At 40.8% G+C, this 25,681-nt stretch overlaps 1 protein-coding gene across 1 annotated transcript; it reads right to left on the bottom strand.

Moving 5' to 3' along the window:
• Positions 1-254: 254 nt before the first annotated feature.
• Positions 255-25,438, bottom strand: LOC126266801 (uncharacterized). The gene is made up of 3 exons (XM_049971344.1): positions 25,289-25,438; positions 19,105-19,347; positions 255-521 (listed from the first exon to the last, which is right to left on the bottom strand). The coding sequence occupies exons 1-3, from the start codon at positions 25,317-25,319 to the stop codon at positions 403-405; spliced, it is 393 nt and encodes a 130-aa protein (XP_049827301.1). The 5' UTR covers positions 25,320-25,438; the 3' UTR covers positions 255-402.
• Positions 25,439-25,681: the final 243 nt, after the last annotated feature.

The following is a 25,681-nucleotide window of genomic DNA, read 5'->3' as shown; positions in this document are numbered from 1 at the left end:
TCAGTATTATTCATTTCAAAAATATTTTGAAAATACGACAGAGAAAATATTTTTGAAACAAATTCTGATGGAAGTAATGTAGCTGTTTAATTTTCTGTTTAATGATCTTGTGTCTCAAATTTAAGAGTCGCACGACTTCACTGCTGTTGCAGTGCTTTAATCTCTTGAGAGTCACATCAGTTGTCGACAACACAACAACCTCCTTTAATCTCATATTCTTCAGTATTGCGATTTGCTGTTGCACAAAATTTCAGGTGAAGAGTCTTAAACTGTTGGCAGAACAGCTATGCTGTAGTTTATTTCAAAGAAACATCACGTGATACAAATGAAAACAATTTGCAATAGGAGTCGTTACATTTCAGTGAAGAAAACATGTCCAGATTAGTTCAAGAAATTTTCCGTTCAGACCTTGGCTTCAAAATTGTTCCACTCGGGCTTGCCCATTTTCTCTTTGGTCCAATACCCCTTTGTCTCAAAACCTGGGCATTCGTCGCAAGTTCCATTTCGGTTGAAGTTATAATCTGAAATAAAAATGTGAACAGATCATTAAAATCAACACTTAAACTATGAAGGTAATGTACGAGATCAACTATATACGTACGTGAATCATAAAACTAATTGGCTTTTTCCTGCTTAAATGAATCTCGCCGTTGTGCAGTCAGAAACTTAGTCTCATTCCGTGACGAAATAACAGTTTTGCATAGCTAACCTGTTTCCGGCAGAAAATGAATAAAACTAAATTTAAGATGTAATCAAACTTCCAGTACCATCACACAACTATAATGAACTGCCCTATAAGCATTTTGTTTCCTTTGCACTCTTGGTACGTGGTTTCACGAGCAGTTGATGATACGATGAGGTTTTGATGGAAACACGAAAAATAGTAACCGTTGCTGCAGAAAGTAAAATCTACGTTTGCAGTATACATCGTACATGGTCCGCTTTTTGGTACTGACGTTATAAAAACAGTTTACAAGAATTACATGACGTTTCACACCTTAAACAACGACAAATATCGCTTGTTACCTTTAGAGGAGGTTTCACTCGCAGTGCCGTCAATCAAACTCTACATCTACGTCTACACTGTGTTTCAAAAATAATTCTACGAAATTTCGGGAAAAGGTCCTTAAACAAAAACAAGACAAAGTCTCATATTAACATATGTTGGAAAATCCTTCGTTTTCGAGTTATTCATGGAAGCTGTCGTTCAGCAGCTTTCCCGGTACAACCCAGCAACTCGACTTACCTACGCAGCCGTTTGACTCATAGTATCCTAGTTGACGCTGTGTCGTGAGGGCCCCTTGTTTATATTAGTCATTTGTCTGAGATCACGGGTTGCTGGTACGCTTGACCAGAAAGACCACATTCTACGGGCTGTCGAAGAAAAACCACATATCAGCGCAAGACAGGTGATGCTGGCGTGTGGTACATCGCCAAGTTTAGTATAAAGGATATCAATATCATCTCCAACATATGCAGGGCCCTGCACCTGCCCATGCCCATCACCCACCATGGTAGAACTTTTGCCGGTGGCGGTCTGTTGCACAAAATGCCAGTCAGTTGTTTGTCTCTTTGGTTTTGCTTACAGACGAGGCAACGTTTGGAACGACTGGAATGACAACTTTTCACAACCAACATATATGTGTCGATCGCAGTCCTCAGGCTACAGGTACAGTGAGAGGATTCTCTCCTTGATACGATCTTCTAACTCGTTTTGGAGGGACACCGCCTTTCACCAGGCTTTCCTGTGAAATGACTACTATTACTTAGTCACAGGCACTGGTAACTTCACAAACAGTTTATTATTCCCATTAAAAACCGATTTAACTTCTGATCGACAGTAAATTCCTACAACCAATAACAAGTACGGACTCTCATTCTGGTTCTGAGTGAAACTCGGTTCCATGTTATATATTGATTTCCATAGTTACTGTAATATCCATGACTATATTTTATTCAGAACAATATTCACGACGGAACTGTGTGTGCAATTTGAGAGAACATTCTCGTAATATTAATAAAAAAAGGACTTCATAGATACGAAAATAATGGTAATCGATTATTGTCAGTGTTATTATTTAATTTTCTGTGATAATCATATCTCAGACAATAATTATGGAAAAAGATAATGAAAATCTTCATCTTTTGCTATCTATGATTCTTCTAGAATAATTCTTCCTCTTGTTCGAACTGTTGTAATGATCGGACGCGATTGATGTTTTGTAGCACTGAGGTTGGTAAAAAACTGTATTTGCTGTTAAGTAATATTTGAAATCAATGCATGTGTTTGATCTATTATTTTAAAATGATTATCGTCCTATATAAATATAAAGTTTTCAGTTCACCTACAGTGGAGCGCAGCCATTAGCGCCATTGATCTACAGTGCGGATTATTGGTAAAGTGCTGAATAATGAGTGATTAACATGAAGAAACACTTTTAAATGTTAATGCATATAGTTAAGGTACAGAAAAGATTTGATATATATATATATATATATATATATATATATATATATATATATATATATATATATATATATATATATTGTTGAGAGTGAAACAACGCCTGAACCAGAACTGGTAAGTGACTGTCATGTTGGCCGCCATCTTAGTGAAATATTGCAGAAGCAGTTTTAAATAAAACTACTAAGACACAAGGATCTTGATGGTAAATTTTCACTAATAATTGTGTATTGGTGGCCCAGAACCCATCCAGAAATCATAAATTCGACTTATTAGTAGATTATAATCTTTAAATATAGTGCAAACAGTATCTTACGTGGCGAAATTGTTCTCTGTTAATGTATGAACCCTGATTATTTCGTAAGAACTATTAGTAAACATGTTTTCACAGGAAAGAATACATTAGTGTTGTGCGCGTGTGGTATTGTGTGTAAGAATAGTTCATTTTGTTTAAGGAAAGATGTTGCCACCTTGAATAATAGTTCGATAAATTGTGTGAGATCACTCTTGTGAAAAAATTTAGTCCCATTTACACTGCTTGACAGACAACTTTGGTACACGTTCTCAGGTGGAGATTTCTTCGACAGAAGAACTATCTTTAGCCGGGAGAGGCAGCGATTAAATGAAACCCCATGTTACGCTAATCATAAGTAATAGGTTTTGTAGTAGTCCTATCCACGATTTGTAAAATACCGCAATCCAAACCGTACGCCACATTACCAAGTCCTACTATCAGAGAACTTCGTTGTGGATGGTGCTTCATGACAGCCACACTGCTCTGCAGACTCTGTCCTACTCTCTTCTCTGATGTCACGAACAGCTTACTGGTAATCGCGTAATATCTCCAACCTATATCACCACACCAATCCAAACAGAACCTAATTTCCTTTTACGTTTAACTATTGTTACTTAAACCCAGTCTTTCACAATGCAGTTCTCAGTCTCATATATAATTCTGTAACCACAGACACACACCAGCTCACACTCTCAAATCAAAAGTAATGGTGTATATCACCAACTCCCACTGTCGACTGCGTGCATTTGCATCCTTACAACAGGCTGGACATTAGCATCAGTTTAATATTAATGTATGCACTGGAATTGTAGGTGACTGTCTGGTATCGCCACGGATTCTCTCAGCACTTCTTACAGTTACTGTCTACAGGGAATTTATTCACAATACCTTTGGACACCTACTAGATAACTTGCCCTGCAAACAGGAAGAGACATGTTGTTTATGTTGACAGAGCTTCAGCATATTTCAGTTTCAGTATTCAAGATGCACTGGCCTCTATCTACCAAAACAGGTGGGTAGGTTGAGGAGTATTAGTTCCATGGCAGGCACGTAGCCCTGATGTCAGTCCTTTGGATTACTATCTCTATAGGCACCTTAGACAACTGATCTGTGCATCAGACCACCCGGATGCAGAAACTCTTCATCAGCGTGTCACGAATGCTTGTGAAACTCTCTCCTCAGGGAGCACTGAAAAAGATGCGCCAGCGCATTACTCGCCGAGTGCTCGCGTGGCTAGAAGCAAGAGGAGAACTTTGCGAGCATTTATTGAGATTTTATATGCTGATCATCTCCAATCACCTAAACTGTAAACCCTCATTAATAACTTGAAAATGAAGGACTTTCGAACATTCGTTTGTATGAACTTGTCCTATTTTAGTGTAAGGAACCTGTCTCCAGGGTTTGTAAAAGTGTATATGAAACACCTCGTATATTCCGCAAGCAACTTTTTGATCTGTGGTGGAGGGTACCTCTCGTACCACTATAATATTCCGCTTCCTCTGTTCCATTCGCGAATGATATGTGAGAAGAACGCCTATGGATAGACTTTCCTACGAACACTAATCTCTCTCTCTCTCTCTCTCTCTCTCTCTCTCTCTCTCTCTCTTTCTCTCTTTTTTTGTCGCTGTCGGGGAAGTATTATGGTGCTCATTCGTTTTTAAACGCGCAGTGTTGGAGTTTCAACGTTAATCTTCTCCACGATACACAACGCCTCTCTTAAATCGCTGTCACTGTAGCTTGTTGAGGATCCCCGTAACGCTATCATGCTTGCTGGATTAATTAATCTTGCGTAAGACTCTTCCAATAGATTTGCTTTTCCTCTAGTTTATTTTATATGGTATTTGCATATTAGATCGTTAGGGACTGTTACTCGTAGGCAATTTACGGTTGTTGTTGTTAACGGATCTCTTCACTTGTCTATAAAGGGCAATGACATAAAAAAAGGAGTAAGTAAAAGTTTATTGCACCATAAGTAATCGTCGTAACTGTATTTTTATCCCATTGAGAGATTAGTATTTTTACCCCATTGAGAGACAAGAGTCGCTGCCTAACTTTTAATGTTTTGCGGTTGCCCACGGAAACATGGTTGTACCAAGTAGTGTACCTCTTCGTCTGAAGCAAATCGACGGCCGTGAATGTTGTTTGTTTGAAGTCCAAAACAATGGAACTTGCATGGGAAGAGATGGGGTCTATATGAACGATGAGTAAGGGCTTCACAGCGACAGTTCTGCATCGTAGTGGAAAGAATTCGCCACCAGGTTGCGAAGGTTGTTCGAGTGTGCTGTAGCAGATTCGCTGGGAGCCCTTACACGTCATACAATCCCAATATTTCCTCATGCCATTTCCTTATTTTTGGATCTCTGAAGAAAGAAATTTGTGGCGGTTGATTTTCTTCGGACGAGGAGATGCACACCTGAGTGCAACAATGATTTCGTAGGCAACTGTAAAATTTTGCCATGAAGACACTGACCGTCTTGTCTGACAGTGGGATTAATATATTAATTGTTATGGCGATTATTTTGGAACTAGTAAACACTTTGCTTACTTTTTCCCCATCCATCTCGTTTACGTTTTATTGCCACGAATACCTACGGGGCAGGTATCAGTCCCTACATGAATCATCAACCCTCTGCGGGTCATTCTGCACCCTGTTACTGTCTCGTGGCGTTGCATCCGTCCCACAGAGAAACATATCTTCTGCAAAAAGCCTCATACAGTTTTTCCATTATCCGCTAGATCATTTATATGGGGTGTTAGGGGTTAGGAACAAGTATATTGATAATTGATACCTTCATATGCGTCTAACAGTCCTCTTACAAACACAGCCACAATTTGCTGCATGATGTTTTCTGCACAGTCGTATGTGCTTCACGAAATGAAGTAAATCAGTCGGTATAGACTACCCGTTTTGCGTCCACGCGTCCCCATTTTAATACCTGACCTAAAGCTCAGGGGAAAATGTCTTGCTTGTTCCACGCGCACGTGGAGGTACTAACCAGGTTAAAAACGTACTACTTGTTATAGCTGTAATTATTAATCCGCAAATGGCAAATGAGGTAAGTACTGATGTAACGTTGTTCAGTACACTGTTCTCAGTCATCAGTAAATATATCTTCACTTATATCCGTAACACCCTGTCTATAGTGTCTCTATATTTTTCTGTAGTACTGTAGTTAAACCCATTTTTCTGCCCTTAGCTGGTGCTCCAATAGTTAGCGCCGCTGCCTCTACATATCGAGGTCCCAGGTTCAATTCCCGGAGACTTTCTTCGTTCAAGACTGGGTGTTTGCGTCATCTCCATCATCACATCAGATATTCATCAACGCGAAGTCGCCGAATTGGCATAAACTAGAAGGATTTGCAACACGCTGCCGAACAACCCCAGGCGGGGTCTCCAGCCCAATACAGTAATATGATGATTATCAATCAATTTTTGCTCCAGGTACTCTGACACAATCCTCATAACACAAGAACTAGCAGTTCTAGTTCCTGCCCGATTGCGTGAGGTGACATAGCGACAGATGCTGGATTTCTTCATCTGTAAATTTAGAAAACCAGGCCACGCAAGGTTACCAAAAAGGGTCTGGTAAACAACTTCAAGCGTACCGGTAACTTGGTGATGAGGAACTTTCTGGAAAGCCGTCCATAACTGAAGAAGTGGTGGGAAGTATTGGGAATGTTATCGCACGAAGCCGCTCTGCATCTACCAGGAGACTGAGTAGGGGCTAGGTATTCCACAATCCTCGGTTCGGAAAACCCTGCGATAGATGGAGAATGAGAATCTTATCGCACATCTCTTTTCAATGACGAAAAGATATTCCACACATGTGGGCATGTGAATAGACAGAACATCAAGACACTCCTAAAGTGACAAGCCTAGAGTGAATGTGTATCTCGGTGTAATAAGAATTACCGTCAATGGACCCTTAAATTTTTTTGGAGAGGACAGCTACTGGGAACACATACTTCAATGCGGAAATCTGTCTGGAGCCACCTTGGTATGGGATGGAATTAACGATTCGGTTGCTTTTCAGTTTACAAGTTTCCATTGAGGACTATGGAGCTTTTAATCTAAAATCATATAGTAGTCACATATTATGAAAAACTTAATTACTGTTACCCGTTTCTGTCGTTGCAAATCGTTGATGCCACAACATGATTTTCGATAAATACCTGCAAGCTGTGGGATACCAGCTACTGAAATGTCAATAAAAATATTATGCTGGTCATTTTCTTGAAAATAAGAAATGTAGATAGTAAATATTCTCAGTCACAGTACATGTGCAAAGTATTACAGTTCCTAATTAGTAAATCGCTTTTGGCCTCAAACTAGCACATCTAGACTAGTCCTTCCTTATCGAATGTTAAATTTCAGAACATATGTCGTGTTTTACGTGCTTAGGGAAAGCACAGACCATGTTCTATAAAATTTACAAAAAGTCTTATTATATATTGCCGTATACTAAGATAAATTTTAGGCTACCTCCAGACATCAGATTCCGTCGCCCAAAGAACATCTCTAGCAGATTAAACAAAATTCTTAAACAGTCACTCACAAGATAGATTATAACACGCCAAATGACAAAATATACCACGTGTTACAAAGAAATAGAAATATTTGGAAATAGTAACATGGGACATTTCAAAGACTTAACAGTAGTCATCAAAACTTGCAAACAATAAAAAATAAAATACAACAATTTAACGCTGAACTCGAAACTTTAAACTCCACAGTAGTTTTGCCACTGATGGCAGAGACACACAAATCCAACATATTTTGCTATCTTTACATAAAATGAGAGACTCTTCTTGTAGGACTACTTCGATAGGCGGAGGATCATGCATTTATATCAGAAAATGAACACAGTTCAAAGCAGTACATGACCTTAGTACAGTAACAGAAAACAAGCATTATGAAATATCAGCTGTTAAATTACCATTGTTTGAGAACAATAAGAAATTAATCATCTTGTGTGTGTATCGATCTACCACTGGTAGTGTGGACACTTTTTCAATAAATTTAAAGACGTTGTAGATGAAGACTCAGGTACAAAAGCCGATACCGTTTTGTGTGGAGACATAAACACAAACATAAATATCATAAGTGAAACTAGTAGCAGCCTCATAAATATCCAGATTTTTGGCATATCCCTGTTTTCAGCAGTGCAACAAGTATTATTACAGAGAGCGCATTACTAATTGACCGTGTGGCCACAAATATGGCCAAGAAAACTGTGATGTAGCTGTTAAACAGCCTCAACTATCATACCATGTCCACCCAATAAAACAGTGAGCTGGCCGGAGTGGCTGAGCGGTTCTAGGCACTGCAGTCTGGAACCGCGTGACCTCTACGGTCGCAGGTTCAAATCCTGCCTCGGACATGTATGTGTGTGATGTCGTTAGGTTAGTTAGGTTTAAGTAGTTCTAAGTTTAAGGGACTGATTTCCTCAGCAGTTACGTCTCTTAGTGCTCAGAGCCATTTTTAAAACAGTCAAATCGGATTTGGAAAAGTTCCCTAAACTGCAAGCTTAAAAAAACATTTAACAGAAATCAAAATACATCATTGTTCAAAACAACTAGGAAACCAAAGCTGGGATGAAATGTCCAGAGAAATCAAAGTAAATGTGAGATTCCCTAAATTTTTTAATATTTAACTTTGAAAAGACATTTACGAAAGTACCCACATCAGCATCAAAAATGGTTCAAATGGCTCTAAGCACTATGGGACTTAACATCTGAGGTCTTCAGTCCAGTAGATTTACAACTACTTAAACCTAACTAACATAAGGACGTCACACACATCCATGCCCGAGACAGGATTCTAACATGCGACCGTAGCAGCCGCGTGGTTCTGGACTGAAGAGCCTAGAATCGCTCGTCCACAGCGGCCGGCAACATCAGCATCAACGTGTCGCAGTATCGTATGGATGACAACAGGAATTAAGAAGTCCTCCAAAACCATACGTAATTTCCACGAAAAAGAGTCGCAATAAGCCAGGGTTCTTAATTTTCTATTACAGGTAGGTACAAAAACACTTATAAGGTGCTAACTGCTGAGAAAAATTCATGTAAAGAGAATAAAAGCAAAGCAGTCTGGGACGTCATAAAAAAGAGAACAAGGGAAACAAAGGCATAATAACATATTGATAAGGGAGGGAATAAAGTAATAAATGATCCACGCCACCTATCAAACTACGTGAATGAACATTTTCCAAGTACTGCAGAGAAGTTACTGCAAAAAATTCCCAATAACAAATGTAAGATCTGTAAATAAGTATGCACTAAACCAATCACAGACTACGGAGACAGTAAGATTGTGCAAAAACTTAAAATAAAAAGTTTGTAGGCATAGATGATGTACCAGTGTGTGTACTGAAATCATACATAAATAATATACAAGCCGCCTTAAAAAACATATAAATGATTCCTTCACATTAGCGAAAATTCCAGTGTATTTAAAGCAGGCAATAATTGTATCTCTGCTAAAGAAGGATAATACGAAACACATAGAAAATTACAGGCCCATTTCCATGCTGTCACCATCCGCAAAAAGAACACAATCATTTATGAAAGACAGGTTGAGTTACATAAATAAATACAACCAATTATCACAACTTGGTTTTCGAAGTGGTAGAAGTACGGAATCAGCCATAGAATAATTCACAAAAGTGGTACTTGATGCTGTTGATGGAGACGACATATTTTTAGATCTTTCCAAAGCTTTTGATAAAACTGACCATAAGATTCTATTACATAAGCTAGAAGTATTGTAAATAAGAGTGGTAGCCAATGACTGGTTCCGACCACGCCTAGCAGATAGCATACAATGAGTAGAGATAACATGTATCAAATAAGTCTATAAAGTTTAGTAAAACACGTATCGGATCCAAAATACGTTAATACAGGAGTTCTTCAGGGTAACATTTTAGGAACAATAATATTCCTTATATGCATGAATGACATTCCCAAAGTGTTAGTCATGGAGAAAAATTCTATTTGTGGATGACAGCAAGATTGTAGCCACTGAGAAAACGAGAACACCATGCAGAGAAAGCAAATGAAACTCTCAAGAAAGTTTGCACTTGTTCAATCTATATACATACAAGTAGTTTCAGTAACAGCGTGCTCAAGTTTGACATGACATAGAGGATGCTCCACCGAACGCTTTGAGATAGGGAAGCTGGGTCGGAGAAGCCAGCTTAAGAAGGTAATAGGAGAAAAATCACATTACTGTGTACTTTTTTGTTGAAATTAGTTGCAGTTAACTGCAAACACCATAACTGACACAATCAATGCACGATCTGTACTGTATCTTGCAAAATGTGCTGAAACTGACGACCATCAATCTCAATGCAAGCTTGATATCTGTGAACAAGATACTGACACACCCTGACAAATATGCTAGGTGTGTTTCGAATCACATCACAGGCAGCTACAAATCTGGCAACTAATGCCATCTCATACACAAATAACTTTAGATATCCCAGTTGGAAATAATGAAGGAGATTCAGGTCAGCCTTTCAGCAGCGAGAGCATTGCAAGGTACTTCCCCATAAACAAAGAGTCAGAGAGTTCTGCTAAACTGTACAGGTACTGCTCCATCGTATAGTAGTGTACGTCTCTAAACAGTACTGAGTGTCCGCCCCCGGTAGCTGAGTGGTCATCGAGACATATTGTCAATCCTATGGGCCCGGGTTCGATTCCCAGCTGGGTCGGAGATTTTCTCCTCTCAGGGACAGGGTGTTGTGTTGTCCTAATCATCATCATTTCATTCCCATCGACGCGCAAGTCGCCGAAGTGGCGTCAAATCGAAAGACTTGCACCCTGCGAACGGTCTGCCCGACGGGAGGCCGTAATCACACGACATTTATTAACAGTACTGAGTAATGAATGGGTCTGTCATTGATTCATATCACGTTCTGTCATGGGACAATGTAAATACGATAAAACGGAGCCACCTTATGGATAATTAAAGTAAACAAAAACAGCATCATGACTTAATAGTAATCAGGCTCTTCTTCCTTGTTTCCTTGCAGGAAATAATGTATATGTAAATAAACAGCACAGTATGTGTAAACTTATACGCATGTTGTTTATAGCCGGGAACCTACGAACGACGGAGAGGCTTCGACCCGTTGCACCCGTCAGTGGATCACAATCACACAACAGGCCACAGTAGTCCACCTACCCCACTGCCGCCCCACACCGTACCCAGGGTTACTGTGCGGTTCGGGCCCCAGCGGAGCCCCCGGGAACGTCTCATACCAGACGAGTGTAACCTCAAATGTATGCGTGGTAGAATAATTATGGTGTACGCGTATGTGGAAAAGATGTTTGGGCAGTAATCGCCAACACAGTGTAACTGAGGGGAACCAGCCCGCATTCGCCGAGGTCGATGGAAAACAGCCTGAAGAACCATCCACAGGCTGGTCGCCACACCGGACCTCGAATGGAATCCGCTGGGCGGATTCGTGCCGGTAATCGGCACGCCCTCCCACTCAGGAAGCAGCGCGTTAGATCGCGCGGCTAGCCGGGAGGGCTATACGAATGTTAGTTGTAAATAAGCTGGAAAACACTAATGATAGACGAAGCTGTAGGCAAGTTTACTTCCATATCTTCATAAGTTGGCTTCTCTGTTCGCTATTTCGCTTCCACAAATTTTTCAGTAGAGCTTTCTCTATGTCCTGTTACATTTTTGCATGCTCTTACGGAAACACATTATATAAATGCAATATACTGGCCGACTCATTATCGCCCAGCCCACATCGCAAAGGATGGAAATTAGAAATTTGGAGCGAGTGTGTGCTTATACTGTAGACGTCGTTTAAGAAAGGATTTTTCGAATTTCTGTCTGTAAGGAGGTGAAAGAGAGCTTCAAAGGACTTCTGAAAATACGTCGCTATTAAACCGATTTTGAAGCTAGATCTAAGACAACTGGTATTTGATTTCTTGGTCAGAAATAGGGAAATGTATGTTTCAACATTTTAGGAAATTTAACCCCTATGGAGGTGATAGAGTGGGTGAAAGCTTCTTAAAAAATAAACCATTACTGAAGAACTATGCAGTATTTTTAAAGCTTCATCCATGAAAGTTGGTATTTGAATTCCAGATTAGAAATAAAAACGTATGCATTTTGGTTTTTTTTGTGGAAATTTAACCCCTAAGGGGATAAAATAGAAGAGGAAATGTTTTATGAAAATATTTAATTATTTTAAGCTGAATCTACAGAAATTGGAATTTGGCTTCTTGGTCCGGAACAATAATACTTGTTTAATTGTTCTTGGGAATTAAACCCCTAAGAGGCTGAAATAGGGATGAAATATTTTACGAAAATCTTTCATTGTGAAATCATTTTTTAAAGCTAAATTCTTGAAAATTGGCATTTTGTTTCTCTGTAGAGTGTGTAAGTGACTGGGAGTAAGAAATGAATAAACAGTGTAGCAGTAGCCTTTTCGTCCTTAAATAACTTATGTCTAAAAGAGTATTGTATGCAAGGGGTAAACCGAATGAGGTAGCACTGTTTCAAACACAGTGGCCTGGTATTAGCGAGGTTGGAAGATCCAGTCTTCATCCAGCCATCTTGATTAAGGTTTACCGTTGTCTTCCTAATTTATTTTAAGGAATTGTGGTTCATATATAAGGCCACAGCCGAATACCTGTGCCATCGTTGCCATAGTAGACCTATTAGTCTGTAAATGTCTGTATGTGTGAATTACTTTAATTGTGTTGCTCTTAAATTGAAATACCAATGCATGTCTGTAAAAGAGATCTACGTAATCGTCATCGAAAACGTTACAACTATTTACTGCTTCATTAGGAGACATTTATACTGTTCTTCACAAGCTGAATTTCGTCGCAGACAAAATATTCTGTTTCACTCTGACTACTTCCACTACTTCTTGTCATGTTAGATATATGGCCCCTCTTTGCAGTGATCTGATTTCCGTTCTCATCAAAATCACTGTTGTTGTGGCCTTCAGATCGAAGACACCTTCGTTGCACCTCGCTAGTCTATCCTGTGCAAGTGGCTTTGCATCTTTACATAACTATCGCAACCTTCATCCAGATGAACCTGCATACTATGTGTAAGCGTTAGTCTCTCGCCTCCATCTTTTACCATTCTACATTTCCCTCCAATAAAAGCTAACTACTCCTTGAAGCCTCAGGATGTGTGCTATCAACTGGCCCTTTCTTTTAGTCAAGCTGCGACGTAAATTTCATTTTTCTGCAATTTTATTCAATATCTTGTCAATAGTTATCTAACCATCCCTGCTGTCTTCTACAATCTTCTGTGGTGCTACATTCAAAACGTTTCTGTTCTGATATGATGGTAAACCATAACATATCTTTTGGAACAGAGCTCTGTTTTGTCTCTAGCAATGTGCCTAAAGGCGACTGACGATAATAAAAATTTACAAATAACTATAGAATGTTTTTCATGTGTCTATCGCTCACTGTACGTTGTTTTAAGAGTTGCTTTGATAACCAAGCCAAATCTATGCATAGAGTTTGCACAGAATAATGTGAACAATAGGTGCACAACTGCAGAGCATGTGTGAGGAGAGCAGTAGTGGTGGGGGTTGCGGACATCGCTGTAGGGGAAATGCTGATCGCTGGAGGGGAAGTGCCGCTCCAAACTGAAGCCTACACTCACATTTTTGTAAACATTAAGTGAAGCCGCTATAACCCCACACCCACAGGGTGACCATTCAAAAAAGTCTACTGTCGCCTCTTCTTTGGTTAGTATCTAGAAAGAATTCCGCTGAAAATGCAATAGAAGCAGAGATTTACTTTCGCTTGGGTTTTTAACCATTTGTAACTTTCAGAGAGGTGAATTCTGAGCAGATGCTGTGCTTCTTATGTTGCTACATTAAAACGGATTTCCTTTGCAAAAACACAATTGAGGTTAATCAGTGTCACCTCATTCTAAAACTGTGGTTTCTTAAGGTTATTAAGTGACGAACTGTCGAGAAATGTGGTCAATAGCTTGTGTAAAAGTGCATTATCAGTACAAAAATACATGTCTGATATCTTCACTGATGCTGTTCCAAAATCCACAACACTTCTGGTTTCATCAGCTACCAATGGCCGTTAAAAATTACATTCTTTTATCTGAAAAGTCTGTAGTTAGTGGGATAGCATTGTAGCTAATGAATTTTTGCATAATAACCGAATGACAAAATACTCTACTCTTCGTGTACTATCTTTTGCGGATATTTCATTCTGTCTTCATCGCTGGCGAGCGCGATCCCAAATGAGTGTGCTACATCCGATCAGTTTTCTCGAAACTGGTGACTGGGACCTCTCCCAAGTCTAAAGAAAAATTCAGTATCTTAGCTAAATTTCATAGGCAGTGTCATATTATGTTATATGCACCAAACGCAAAAACATAGCGACATCTACTTTTCATTGCACACTTTTCTGAATTACTTAAATGCAAGAGTCACAACGAAATGGTGGACACATCATCATGAAGCTGACATATAATTCTATAAGCAACCCAAAAATAAAATTTTCTTACTGAATAGTTCCTGTAAAACTGTTTTCAGAATTACTGCAGGGCATGTGCCTCCATACTGTCGACGCATCTCGTCGCCCAGCAGCCGAAAGGGTGCAAACATTGTCGGCTTCCCCTCCCAAACGAATGAATGAAATCGACCAGTGGTTTGGACGTAAATTGGTCACTACGCATCAGCCACCATATCCTGTGCGGACTCTAATGAAAGAATTACTCATAGATTGATCACTGGTTAACGAACAGGACTGGTACTCTAAGGAAAGAGTCTGCGTCCTCCTCTTCTAATTTTCCCACGTTTACACTAAATTTACACTGATTCCTTAACAACCCTTTGTCAGCAGGTTGTTCAGAGAAAGTTTCTGAGTTTTTTCAGATTAATGACCTGTTGTCATCAGTGGCTCGTTCCGAGGTAATTACGTAATTAAGATTTATTCGGTTTGTTACCTCAGTTACCACGGTTTCTGTACAAAACATCTTCACAATAGTGACAAATCCTATACTATGCAATCGTAGGCATCAATGTACAGATCCAGAAGTACTGTGATGTGGTTGCACACACACGAGGTGCACACAGGCCAACTCTTCATCAGTAAACATATCCATTATGCTGTATGTCATTATGTACAAAAAACATGCCGGAAAAACAAAGCCGATACAGCACCGAGCAGTTCTCAATGCCGGAGAGCGAAGTGGCCATTGCTGTTGTCAGCAGCAAGTACCATGAGTGAGTGGAAACATTTGTTTTCACTCGAGACACAGCGCGTCGATCGACATTAGTACTGTAGTGAGAGTATTTTCAGTGGAATAAAGGTAGAAAGGCAAAAGACGGTAAGTAAGTAAAAGTAATGAAATTGTTCTGTAACGATCCACCGAAGACCACGGACCTATTCTACCAAAACACTCAGAAAAAAATTGTAAACAATTTTTATCGGTGGATTTCAAGTTCACCATGTTAAACCCGAGCTATAAGAATGGAAGCCGGAGAACTAAGTGGTCTAATTAAAAAGGATGGAGACAGGGGGATAGTATTTGTTCAATACTGTTCAATCTCAAATCTAACAGGCATTGAGAGAAATAAAAAAAAGGGTCAGGAGCGGGATTGAAATTCAAGCTGAAAGGATGTTAGTAATAAGATTCTCTGATGGCATTGCTATGCTTAGTGAAAGTGAGAAGGCATTATTGGTAATGGAATTGAAAGTGTTCTGGGCGCATAGTGTGACAATTATTGAACTATACGAAAAAAACGTAAATTCGTTACAAACTACGACGTGCTCAAACTTTATTCAACATTTAAATGTCACTAGAGATATTCGGATTTAGATGTTCGATATGTCAGCCATCTATGGCGATGATGTGATGCAGACGAAGAGCGAAATTCTGCATGACCCGCTGAAGTGTCAGAACATTAATGCTGGCGATGACCTCCTGAACGGCTGTTTTTAGCACAGTAATGGTTTTGGGGTTATTGCTACTCAGCTTGTCTTTAATATAGCCCCACGAAAAGGAGTCGCATGTTTTCGGATCTGGGGAATATGGCGGCCAATCGAAGCTCATTCCAGTGGCCTCTGGGTACCCCAAAGCCACAATGCGGTCTCCAAAGTGCTCCTCCAGGACATCTAACGCTTTCCTGCTTCGACGGGTTCGAGCTTTGTGTAGCGTGAACCATATCTTGTCGAAATAAGGATCAGTTTGGGTAATGGGGACGAAATCATCTTCCAAAACCTTCACGTACCTTTCGGTAGTCACCAAGCCATCAAGGAATATTCCATGACTGGACACAGCACACCATACAGTCACACGTTGAGGATGAATGGAAATGTTGATTCTCAGTCCCCCAAATGGTTCAAATGGCTCTGAGCACCATGGGACTTAATATCTGAGGTCATAGTCCCCTAGAACTTAGAACTACTTAAACTTAACTAACCTAAAGACATCACACATATCCATGCCCGAGGCAGGATTCGAACCTGCGACCGTAGTGGTCGCGCGGTTCCAGACTGAAGCGTCTAGACTTCGTCGCTAAATCAAACCATGTATTCGCATACTAATTCCCATCATGCCCCGGGGCCAAGGGTACAGATTGAAAGTACTAACGCAAACCGTTCAGAAGAGATGACGATTTTATTTCATATAGTTCAATAATTGTCATCCCGTAGGTTGTGAGTGAACAAAAGAAAGGCGAAAGTACTGAGGAGTAGTTGATACGAGATTGGCGGTAAACGTAGTGTCAGAATTGAAGTCCATGAAATAGACGAAGGCAATGAATTCTGCTACCATTGACGCAAACTTACACATATCGGAGGAAGTAAGAAGGATATAAGAAACAGCGTAGAAGAGACAAAGATGGATTTCCCTGCTAAAGAAAGTTTGTTAGTAACAAACACAGATTTCAGTTTGAGGAAGAATTTTATGGGAAAGTATCTTTGGAGCACATCACTGTTTCAGAGTGAATCGGAGAATTAGGGAATCGAAGCGTTTGAGATATGGTGCTATAAAAGACTGTAGTAATTTTGATTAGATAAGAAATAAGGAGGTTCTCCGCAGAATCAGCAAGTGGAGGAACAGCAGGACGGGACATAATGATAGGACATGAGTGACAACATCAGTGGATAAACTTGCGTGGTGAGAAAAGATACTGGAAAATATACAATAAACTCATGGCCGGAAATGGACCAGGCCGTGTTATGACATTAACGTGACAGGCAGTTCATCATTGCACGAGTATAAGACAAAAATTCACACCAACTGAAATACACATATCTCAGTAAAGCAAGCCCAAACAGTCGCATCAATACATAGTGTATTCCCAAAACCAGCGTGCATTCTCGCATGAAAACAGTCGTAAATACGTCGAATGGCATCTTGTCCGAATCACTTGCACCTTTTGTTGCAATTCAGCTGTGGTTCTTGCAAGCTCTGGAAAACAAGTACGTCCCCCCTTCTCTGGGTCCTACACGCGTTCAGTTGACGAGAGGTTTGATCTCGCTCACCAGGACACTCACTGTGTACCATGAAGAGCACGTTGCATTGCCACAGCAATATGTAGACATGTATTGTTCTGTTGGAGAAGCACACACGCCTTCCTCGCGAAGAAATGGCAATAACGGGGGTACAACAACCTGTACATTGTAACGGACACTGGTTATTTTACCCTGTAGAAACACCAGATGAGACCGGAAGTTGTAGCTGATGGCTCCAGACAACATGAAATAGGGTTGAGACCTGAGAACCTACTCTTATCACTGAAGACAATAGAGAGCCATTCTACTCTCCAATCGACAGTTTCATGACATCAGAGTAGCCGTGCTTGGAGATGTTGTGACATAAGTGGTAGCCTGGACAGTGCTGCTGCAAGCAGACGGTTCCCATTGGTGTCGTGGTGACACATCAAGTGCAATATGTGCCCAAATGTTTTCCCTGGATGATGTTTGGTCAGCCACTGCTGTTGTCACAGTTTGTCGATCTTTATGTGATTGTTTACTGCATGGACGTCCAGAACATGGTCTACTACCACTATTCCAAAGACCCCTACTGAAAACAGTGACACGCTATCAATACATTGTGCCAATCATGTGCAGATACCCGCTAGTCTATTTTGCGACCCTGTTCAAATGGCTGAAGCTGTTCAAATGGTTCAAATGGCTCTGGGCACTATGGGACTTAACTTCTGAGGTCATCAGTCCCCTAGAACCTAGAACTACTTAAATCTAACTAACCTAAGGACACCACACACATCTATGCCCGAGGCAAGATTCGAATCTGCGACCGTAGCGGTCGCGCGGTTCCAGACTGAAGCGCCTAGAACCGCTCGGCCATCCCGGCCGGCGCTGAAGGTGTTCAACAGGAGTACATATTTGTTGTTGTGGCATAGTTGTACCCTAGAATGATACTGCAGGCGCTGTTCACCTCTAAACGGTTCAGTCACTGCCAGCAGAATCAAATCACAGGGTACATAGACAGATCTCTAGAGTGCCATCTGATGACTGATTACCGTAACAAAAAAAAAGTCGCTAACACTGCAGCTTCCTAGTAAGAACATATTATACCCTGGTAACACTGAACACGAGCCAACGACCTTGCCGCAGTGGTGACATAGGTTCCCGTCAGATCTCTGAACTTAATCACTGTTGCCCTTGGCTGGAATTTGGCTGGGTCACTGTCTGGGTCTGCTGAGTGCTGTTGGAACACTCAACCCTTGTGAGGCCAATTGAAGCTGGGAGACTGGTTTGCTGACCACAACCCCCTCCATATCAGTGAACAGTGACACCTATCGGCTGACACAGCAGGTGGCCAGTATCGGTGGGTCCTCAGAGCCCTATTCGGCCGTGTATGAACAAAACACTATTTTTAGTAATCTACAATATTTGAATCCTCTGTATCGTGCAAACTGTCGGTCCTTGGACATTTTACATAGGAGATATAAGGTAGTTTAACTTGGTATTGGGGCACGTATTCGCTTGAGACATCAGTTTCCGAGTAGTTCACGAAAAAAAGTGACCTTCAAACGACTTCTCCCCACACTCACCCATCCCCCCCCTTCCCCAATCGTCGACCATCAGGAGCTCCTTTTTCCTAACGCTGAACACAATACTTTGGGGTGTCGTATTTTTTTCCGTTAGTGTAATTAAGAACTTTGAATCTATGTGCTTCTCAGAAGATGGAGAGATTATCACGCGAGAGAAATTTTTGATGGGTCACATCAGTTTTTCACAAGACTGATGATAAAATCTAAAGCCTGCAAGTCGGTGCAGAGATATCCAGCGGCTTTTGAGGCAGCTGGCCGTAAAATTTTAGGCTCTGTGGCAGTTCGCGTGGGCAGAGACGTACCGGGCGTGTTGCGGCAGTTGTAGACGCGCAGGTAGCACTCGTTCTCGAAGGTGCGGCAGTAGATGCCGTCGCAGGTGCAGCCGCACACGGGCTCCCAGACGCTGGTGCACACCTCGCTGTGGCACAGCGACTCGTAGTGCCACTCTGGCTGGTTGATCCACTCCTCCCTCTCGAACCACGTCGGCCTCCGCTCTTCGTTCCCTTCCACCTCGTTCTCGGAGGAAACGGCCAGCACCATGCACCCTGCAACGGAAAGAAGCCTCCACTGTTGTACCAGCCGTCTGCCATCAGTTAACAGAAAGCTGAATCACCTCTAACAGTCCAAAAACTACAACATCTCTGTGCTTCCGACGGAATCTATACCCAGTAACTGAAAAGGTAGTATTCCTCAGTAATGTAAGTTTTATGAACAAATACTTACCATGAGGTTGGTCGACCACTGTCGGAACGAAACTACCAGAGGTTTCGTTGTGCCTGTTCGTACAAGAAAATACATTTCAAACCAATGAGTTAGCAAGGGGGCTTGTCACTCCAATGCAGTCAGGACGTTCAATTGTTAACAGCTAAAGCTGCATTTACCTTGCCGATCACTTCTGTCGTGGGCTACCCAACGCTAACTTCACACGGTATTTGTCATACAGTACACGGGTTCGACGCATATCAACCTACAAAAGCGTCTATTATTCAAGCAGAGGTGCTCTTCATTCGTCTAAAATACTAGGTGCGTTCTAATTACCACCCCAATTATTATAGTTCGTCTGAAAAGCTACAGTAACCAGTGACTATTTAAATACAGATAGTAGCAGTAGTCGAAATGTTCGCTTCAGGTTAAGCAAAGTAACGATCTTCCGATCAAACATCAACGTCTACAACTATACTCTTCAACATACATTTTGGAGTGTGGCGGAGGGTACTTAGTGTACACTCTCACCTCACACTTCCCCTCCCCGTTTTCCGGTCCCAGTCGCGAACGCTGCGAGGGAAGAACGACTGCTGCCATGCTGCTTTCTAATTTTGACTTCATGATATTTTCACGAGGAACATCTACGACGAAACTATATATTCATTGGCTGTTCTTTGAATGTAAGCTCCTGGAATTTTAACAGTAAATCACTTCGTGAGTCGCAACAACCCCTTTACGCGGCTATCACTAGAGCTGGATGACCATCTCCAAGGCGCTTTCACATTTTTTTAATGTTCTTGTGACGAAACGCGCTGCTCTCCTTTGGTTCGTCTGTACAGGGTATCCGTAAAAGAATGTCCGAGCTATGAATTTTAAGAATATCAACAGTAAGTGTTGTAGGGTTTTGGTTGAAGATCATGGGTGTGGAGTAACTCAAATACTTTCAGATAAGCGCATGCGCGAGCACTGCTTTGTTGCTGTCCCGGTTGCAATGCCATATACGCCACATATGCAAAATTTCGACTCTTGACCTAAAGAGTTTCTTACTGCACTTTACTAAGAGCGAATCTGTAATTTCAGTTCAAATGTGATTTTCGTTAACAGTCTGACGGTGAACCTCGATGTGGCAAAGGTATAGTCAGTTCGAAACTATCAGATGTGTGTAAAGGGAAACGCATGGGGTAACCAAAAACGTCTGAAGATGTTGATCGTGTCACAGCATCTTATCTTTGTAGTCCTAAGAAGTCTGTTCTGAAAGTGAGTCTTAAACTTTTGTTGCCAAAGACGGTACTGAGGAAGGTTTTAAAAAAAGTCTACACATTCGTCCATACCTGTTGCAGTTGGTACATGCTTTAAATCCAGATGACTGTGGTGCACATTACAACTTTAAAGACTGCTACGGTCGCAGGTTCGAATCCTGCCTCAGGCATGGATGTGTGTGATGTCCTTAGGTTAGTTAGGTTTAAGTAGTTATAAGTTCTAGGGGACTAATGACCACAGCAGTTGAGTCCCATAGTGCTCAGAGCTATTTGAACCATTTTGAACAACTTTACAAGTAATGTGCTCCAAGGGAAAGTTGTTTCTCTTGATCGTGTGGTGTTCAGTGATGAGACAGCTATTCACTTAAGTCAGAAGGTAAATACCCATAATGTTCGTATCTCGGGGTCAGTACACACTCAGCAACTTGTAAGATATCAAAGAGATTCCCCATAGTTAAACGTCTTCTGCTCTGCGTCCCGACGTCAAGTGTATGGGCCGGGCCAATCTCTTTCGTTGAAGCTAACTTTACAGAGTTAAGTAATCTGGATGTGTTGGAAGAATGGCTTTTTCCTCAATTAGAAGATGAAACTGAGGGTGAGGTTTCTCGTCACTATCATACCCTTGTACGAGAGTGGTTGAATGTCGAAGTTCGTGACCGTTGAACTGGTCGTAATGGTTGGTACGACAAGAGCACATTTTCGCTTGCCCTGCGTTCACCTGATATCAGTCTATGTAAGTTTTTACTTTGGGGTTTTGCAAAAGACCGTGTCTACGTTCCGGCACTATCTAATGGTTTGTCAGAGTTGAGACACAGACCTGAAGAGGCCATTGCTTCCGTTAGTCGGGATTTGTTAACTAAATTGTAGGAAGAAATCGTTTTTAGGTTGTGTGTATGTGGTATAACTAAGGGTGCACATACTGAACATTGGTAAGAAAAGCTATATAGTTTACCTTCAATTTCACGTACGATTTGTTGTAATAGTCTAAATTAAACTCTTATAATATACCATTAAAACCGGGGCATTTTTCTTACATGAACACTACATTTACATGACAACTCTGCAAATCTCAGTTAAGCGTCTGGCAAACGGTTTATAGAACCACCTTCACAATAATTCTCTGCTGTTCCGCTCTCGAACAGCGCGCGGGAAAACAAAACACATATACCTTTCCGTGCGATCGCTGATTTCCCTTATTTTATCATGACAATTATTTCTCGCTATGTAGTTCAGCTTCAAACAAACATTTCCGAGTTTGGAGGAGAAAGCTGGTGATTGAATTTCTTGAAAAGATACCACTGCAACGAGAAACGCCTTTGTTTTCATGATGCTCACCCCAAATCCTGTACTACGTCTGTGACGCTCTCTCCACTATTTCTCGATAATGGAAAACGTGCTATCCGTCTCTGAATTACCTTGATACACATTGTTAATCCTATGTCGTAATGATCGCACACCGTACAGCAGTCCTCCAAAAAGAGGACAGACAAGTGTAGTGTGGGCAGTCTTTTTAGTGGACCTGTTGCATCTTGTAAGTATTCTGCAAATAACGCAGTCTGTCGTCCGCCTTCCCCAAAATATTCTTTGTATATTCTTTCCAACACAAGTTGTTCTGTATTTCCTCTATCAATCTGGTACGGATCCGAGACAGACATGCAATATTCAGTATTGATCGAATGAGGGTTTTGTAAGCTCCCTACTATGTGGATGATCTACACTTCCTGAGGGTTCTTTCAATGAGCCTTAGTCTGGGATCTGCCTAGGTTATGACTAGTTTTGAATGGCCATTCTGTTTTAAACTGTTCCTTACGCATGCTATTAGACATTTAATGGATGCGACAGCTTCCACTAATTGCTCTGGAATAGTATAATCATTAAATAATGGGTCTTACTGCCTATTTATCCACATACAGTAATGGGTATTTCTGCCTATTTATCCCACTATTTGTTTATGTTATGGATCTATTACCTCACCCTGCAGAAGGTGTCAATCCTCCGCAGATTTTCATCCATTTCGCTAGAGTATTCTCTTTACATAACAGCATCATCTGCATAAAGTTTCATATTACTTCCCACACTATCCGCAAGGTCATTTATAAACTTGTTGTGCAAATGCCCATGCAATCCTCTGTTGGGGAACATCCAAAGTTACTTTTACGTCTGAAGATTCCCTCCCATTGAGAATTATATGCTGACGTCCGTTTGTTGGGAACTTGTTAATCCACACAGCTGATCTAATATTCCGTATGGTCACATTTTATACGCTAAAAGACAATGCGGAACTGTTTCCAACAGAGTCTGGAAGTCAAGGAACACGGCGCCCACCTGGGTCCATTATTTAGTGCCTTCAGTGTCTCGTGGAAGAACAGAACAAGCTGGGTTTCATACACTCGTTCTTCACGAAATACATGTTGATTCCTCCAAAGGGGAGTTTTGGGCTCTAGAGACGTTAGCATAGGAGAACGTAAAAAATATTCTTAACTTCCAAAACATATTGATGTTTTGTGCGCCTGTTCGAATTCTCTTCTCGAAAACAGGAATGACCTGCGCTTTTTCCCAGTTCCTAGGATTGCTCCGTTCCTTCAAAAAATGTTCGAATGTGTGTGAAATCTTATGGGACTTAACTGCTAAGGTCATCAGTCCCTAAGCTTACACACTACGTAACCTAAATTATCCTAAGGACAAACACACACACCCATGCCCGAGGGAGGACTCGAACCTCCGCTGGGAGGAGAAAACTGATACATACAAAAAGCTGCAGTGGTAGATACAACCGTAATAAATGAACATACAACATTTTGCAACAACACATTCCTTACTGCTTCAAGAGAACTAACACACGCCGCAGAACAGAAACGTCATACACACACATAAGATACATGCTTATCTCCCCCCCAACCCGCCCCACAAAAAAACGTAAACACACTGCACACTCTGGCCTATGTTTGTAGAACAGAATGCATCAGAATTCCCACTACAATTTTCAAAATTCTCGCATTTGCGTGTTACATCTTGCGACACAAGTTAACAGCAAGATGGCGTAATATCTGTAATATCTGAATTACTGACAAAGTGAATGTTAAGCTTTCTCGGTGATTTTCGAAGCAACTAAAGTCGACCAACTAATGCGAGTGTGCGATAGAATATCCTACAAACTAATGTTCCCCGAAACTACCTCAATTCCATTTCTCATAATGCACATGTTTGTAGTTTCTTATTTTCATATTTGTTACTGACAGCCCCTCATGTCTCTTGCGGATGACATGCTGTATGCCAAAAAACCACGACAAACACAGAAATGTGCAACTACTATAAAGAAAAAAGCTACTCTAAAGATTATTCGCGCTTGTATCTGGAACGAAACAGTATAACACACACTATAATTTTTTTTAATGTAATGGAATTATGTTAATTTTCAATTTTTAGAATAAAGGAACCCACTGCAGATGGCCGTAATTCACCGAAACTGGTTGGAGAATTAAATAAAAAAAAAGTATCTGCGTCAACGCGCACGCACAATCACATGTTATTTTACGCAAAAACGGAGCGACAAAAATCAATTCAAGCTACAGTGATTATTCTATAGATTCATTCGATTTCACCAGATTTCTGCGTCTTTGTGAAAAGGCTATGACGGTTTAAGTCTGTTCTTACCAGGGTTGCTCCTCTAGATTATTATTTTCGCCCTACAAATCACCTCAGTTCGTCCAGATAATTTTCGTTACAAGTAAAATGAACGAAGAAAGTGTTTATTGGAATTTTTCGAAGTAATCATGGTACATGGAATTGATCATCGGCGATAGACTAAAGCTCTAGGACACATTCCTTACCTCCAAGACATACCTGACAAGTAAACTCGCCGTATTAAAGTGTCATTAGCTAACCACATTTCCTCGGATGCTAGATCAGTTTCTCTGGGAGAAAAGGATGCTTCCCTGTGTAAATGGCAGGAGCACCTCCATTGAGACTCGGCGATGTGAAATTTTATGGGCAGTTCGAGCTCTAAATTGTATTCACATTCCTCAAATGAAAAACGCTGTCTCCCAAGTGCAAGAATACAAATTCGAACCCTTGTCTGCTTACACGTTTAAAATTTGACTATTGTTGTTTATCGAATGTACCTGATGAATTTCGCAGCAGTAAAACGTTTTGCATTTCCTCTTTCGTCATCCTCTAAGAGTTGTTCCTACATATTTTTTGAATACCGATGTGAACATTAATTGACAGTAGTCACAAGTATGTCTAAACTATAAACAGTTTCTTTGTATTTGGTTAGATTTTTGTGGTTATGATTACTCACAAGCTTTACATCGTCAGTTGGTGTACTTAGTAAAATTTGAGTGGCATCGGTACTAACAGTATATAAAGTCAAAGATAGTTATCCTAAACATACTTATGTTTCTCTACGCGCATCACTGTTAATCACTTGACCCTGTAGCTCTCAGTTCTCAGATTAATCCTTTTATACTACATCAAAGTTTTGGCGCAATAATAGCTGAAAAATAGTACTTATGCAACTTACCCAGGAACCATACGATAGTGAGCAGCTTCATGTTGGAAGGTACAGACGAACACAGAAAGTCGCAGTCGTTTCTTTTGTAGAGTCCAGAACGTGCCTACACGGCTGTGTAACTGCCACTCCAAGATAGCAGCGTTTCCGAATATGTTGAACCTAAGAACACGTGCTTAGTTGTACTCCTAGCTGTCACGCAACCACGTCATAAAAGACTACCCTTGAGCAATCGATTTTCAGCAACGATAAATTTAACCTTCCAGGACTCAGAATTCTACACTACTGTCCATTAAAATTGTTACACCAATAAGAAATGCAGATGATAAACTGGTATTCATTGGACAAATATATTATACTTGAACTGACATGTTATTACATTTTCACGCAATTTGGGTGCATAGA

Source organism: Schistocerca gregaria, chromosome 4 (genome assembly GCF_023897955.1).
Source record: "Schistocerca gregaria isolate iqSchGreg1 chromosome 4, iqSchGreg1.2, whole genome shotgun sequence".
NCBI classification, from domain to species: Eukaryota; Metazoa; Arthropoda; class Insecta; order Orthoptera; family Acrididae; genus Schistocerca; species Schistocerca gregaria.
This window is presented reverse-complemented; position numbering and strand designations above follow the sequence as displayed.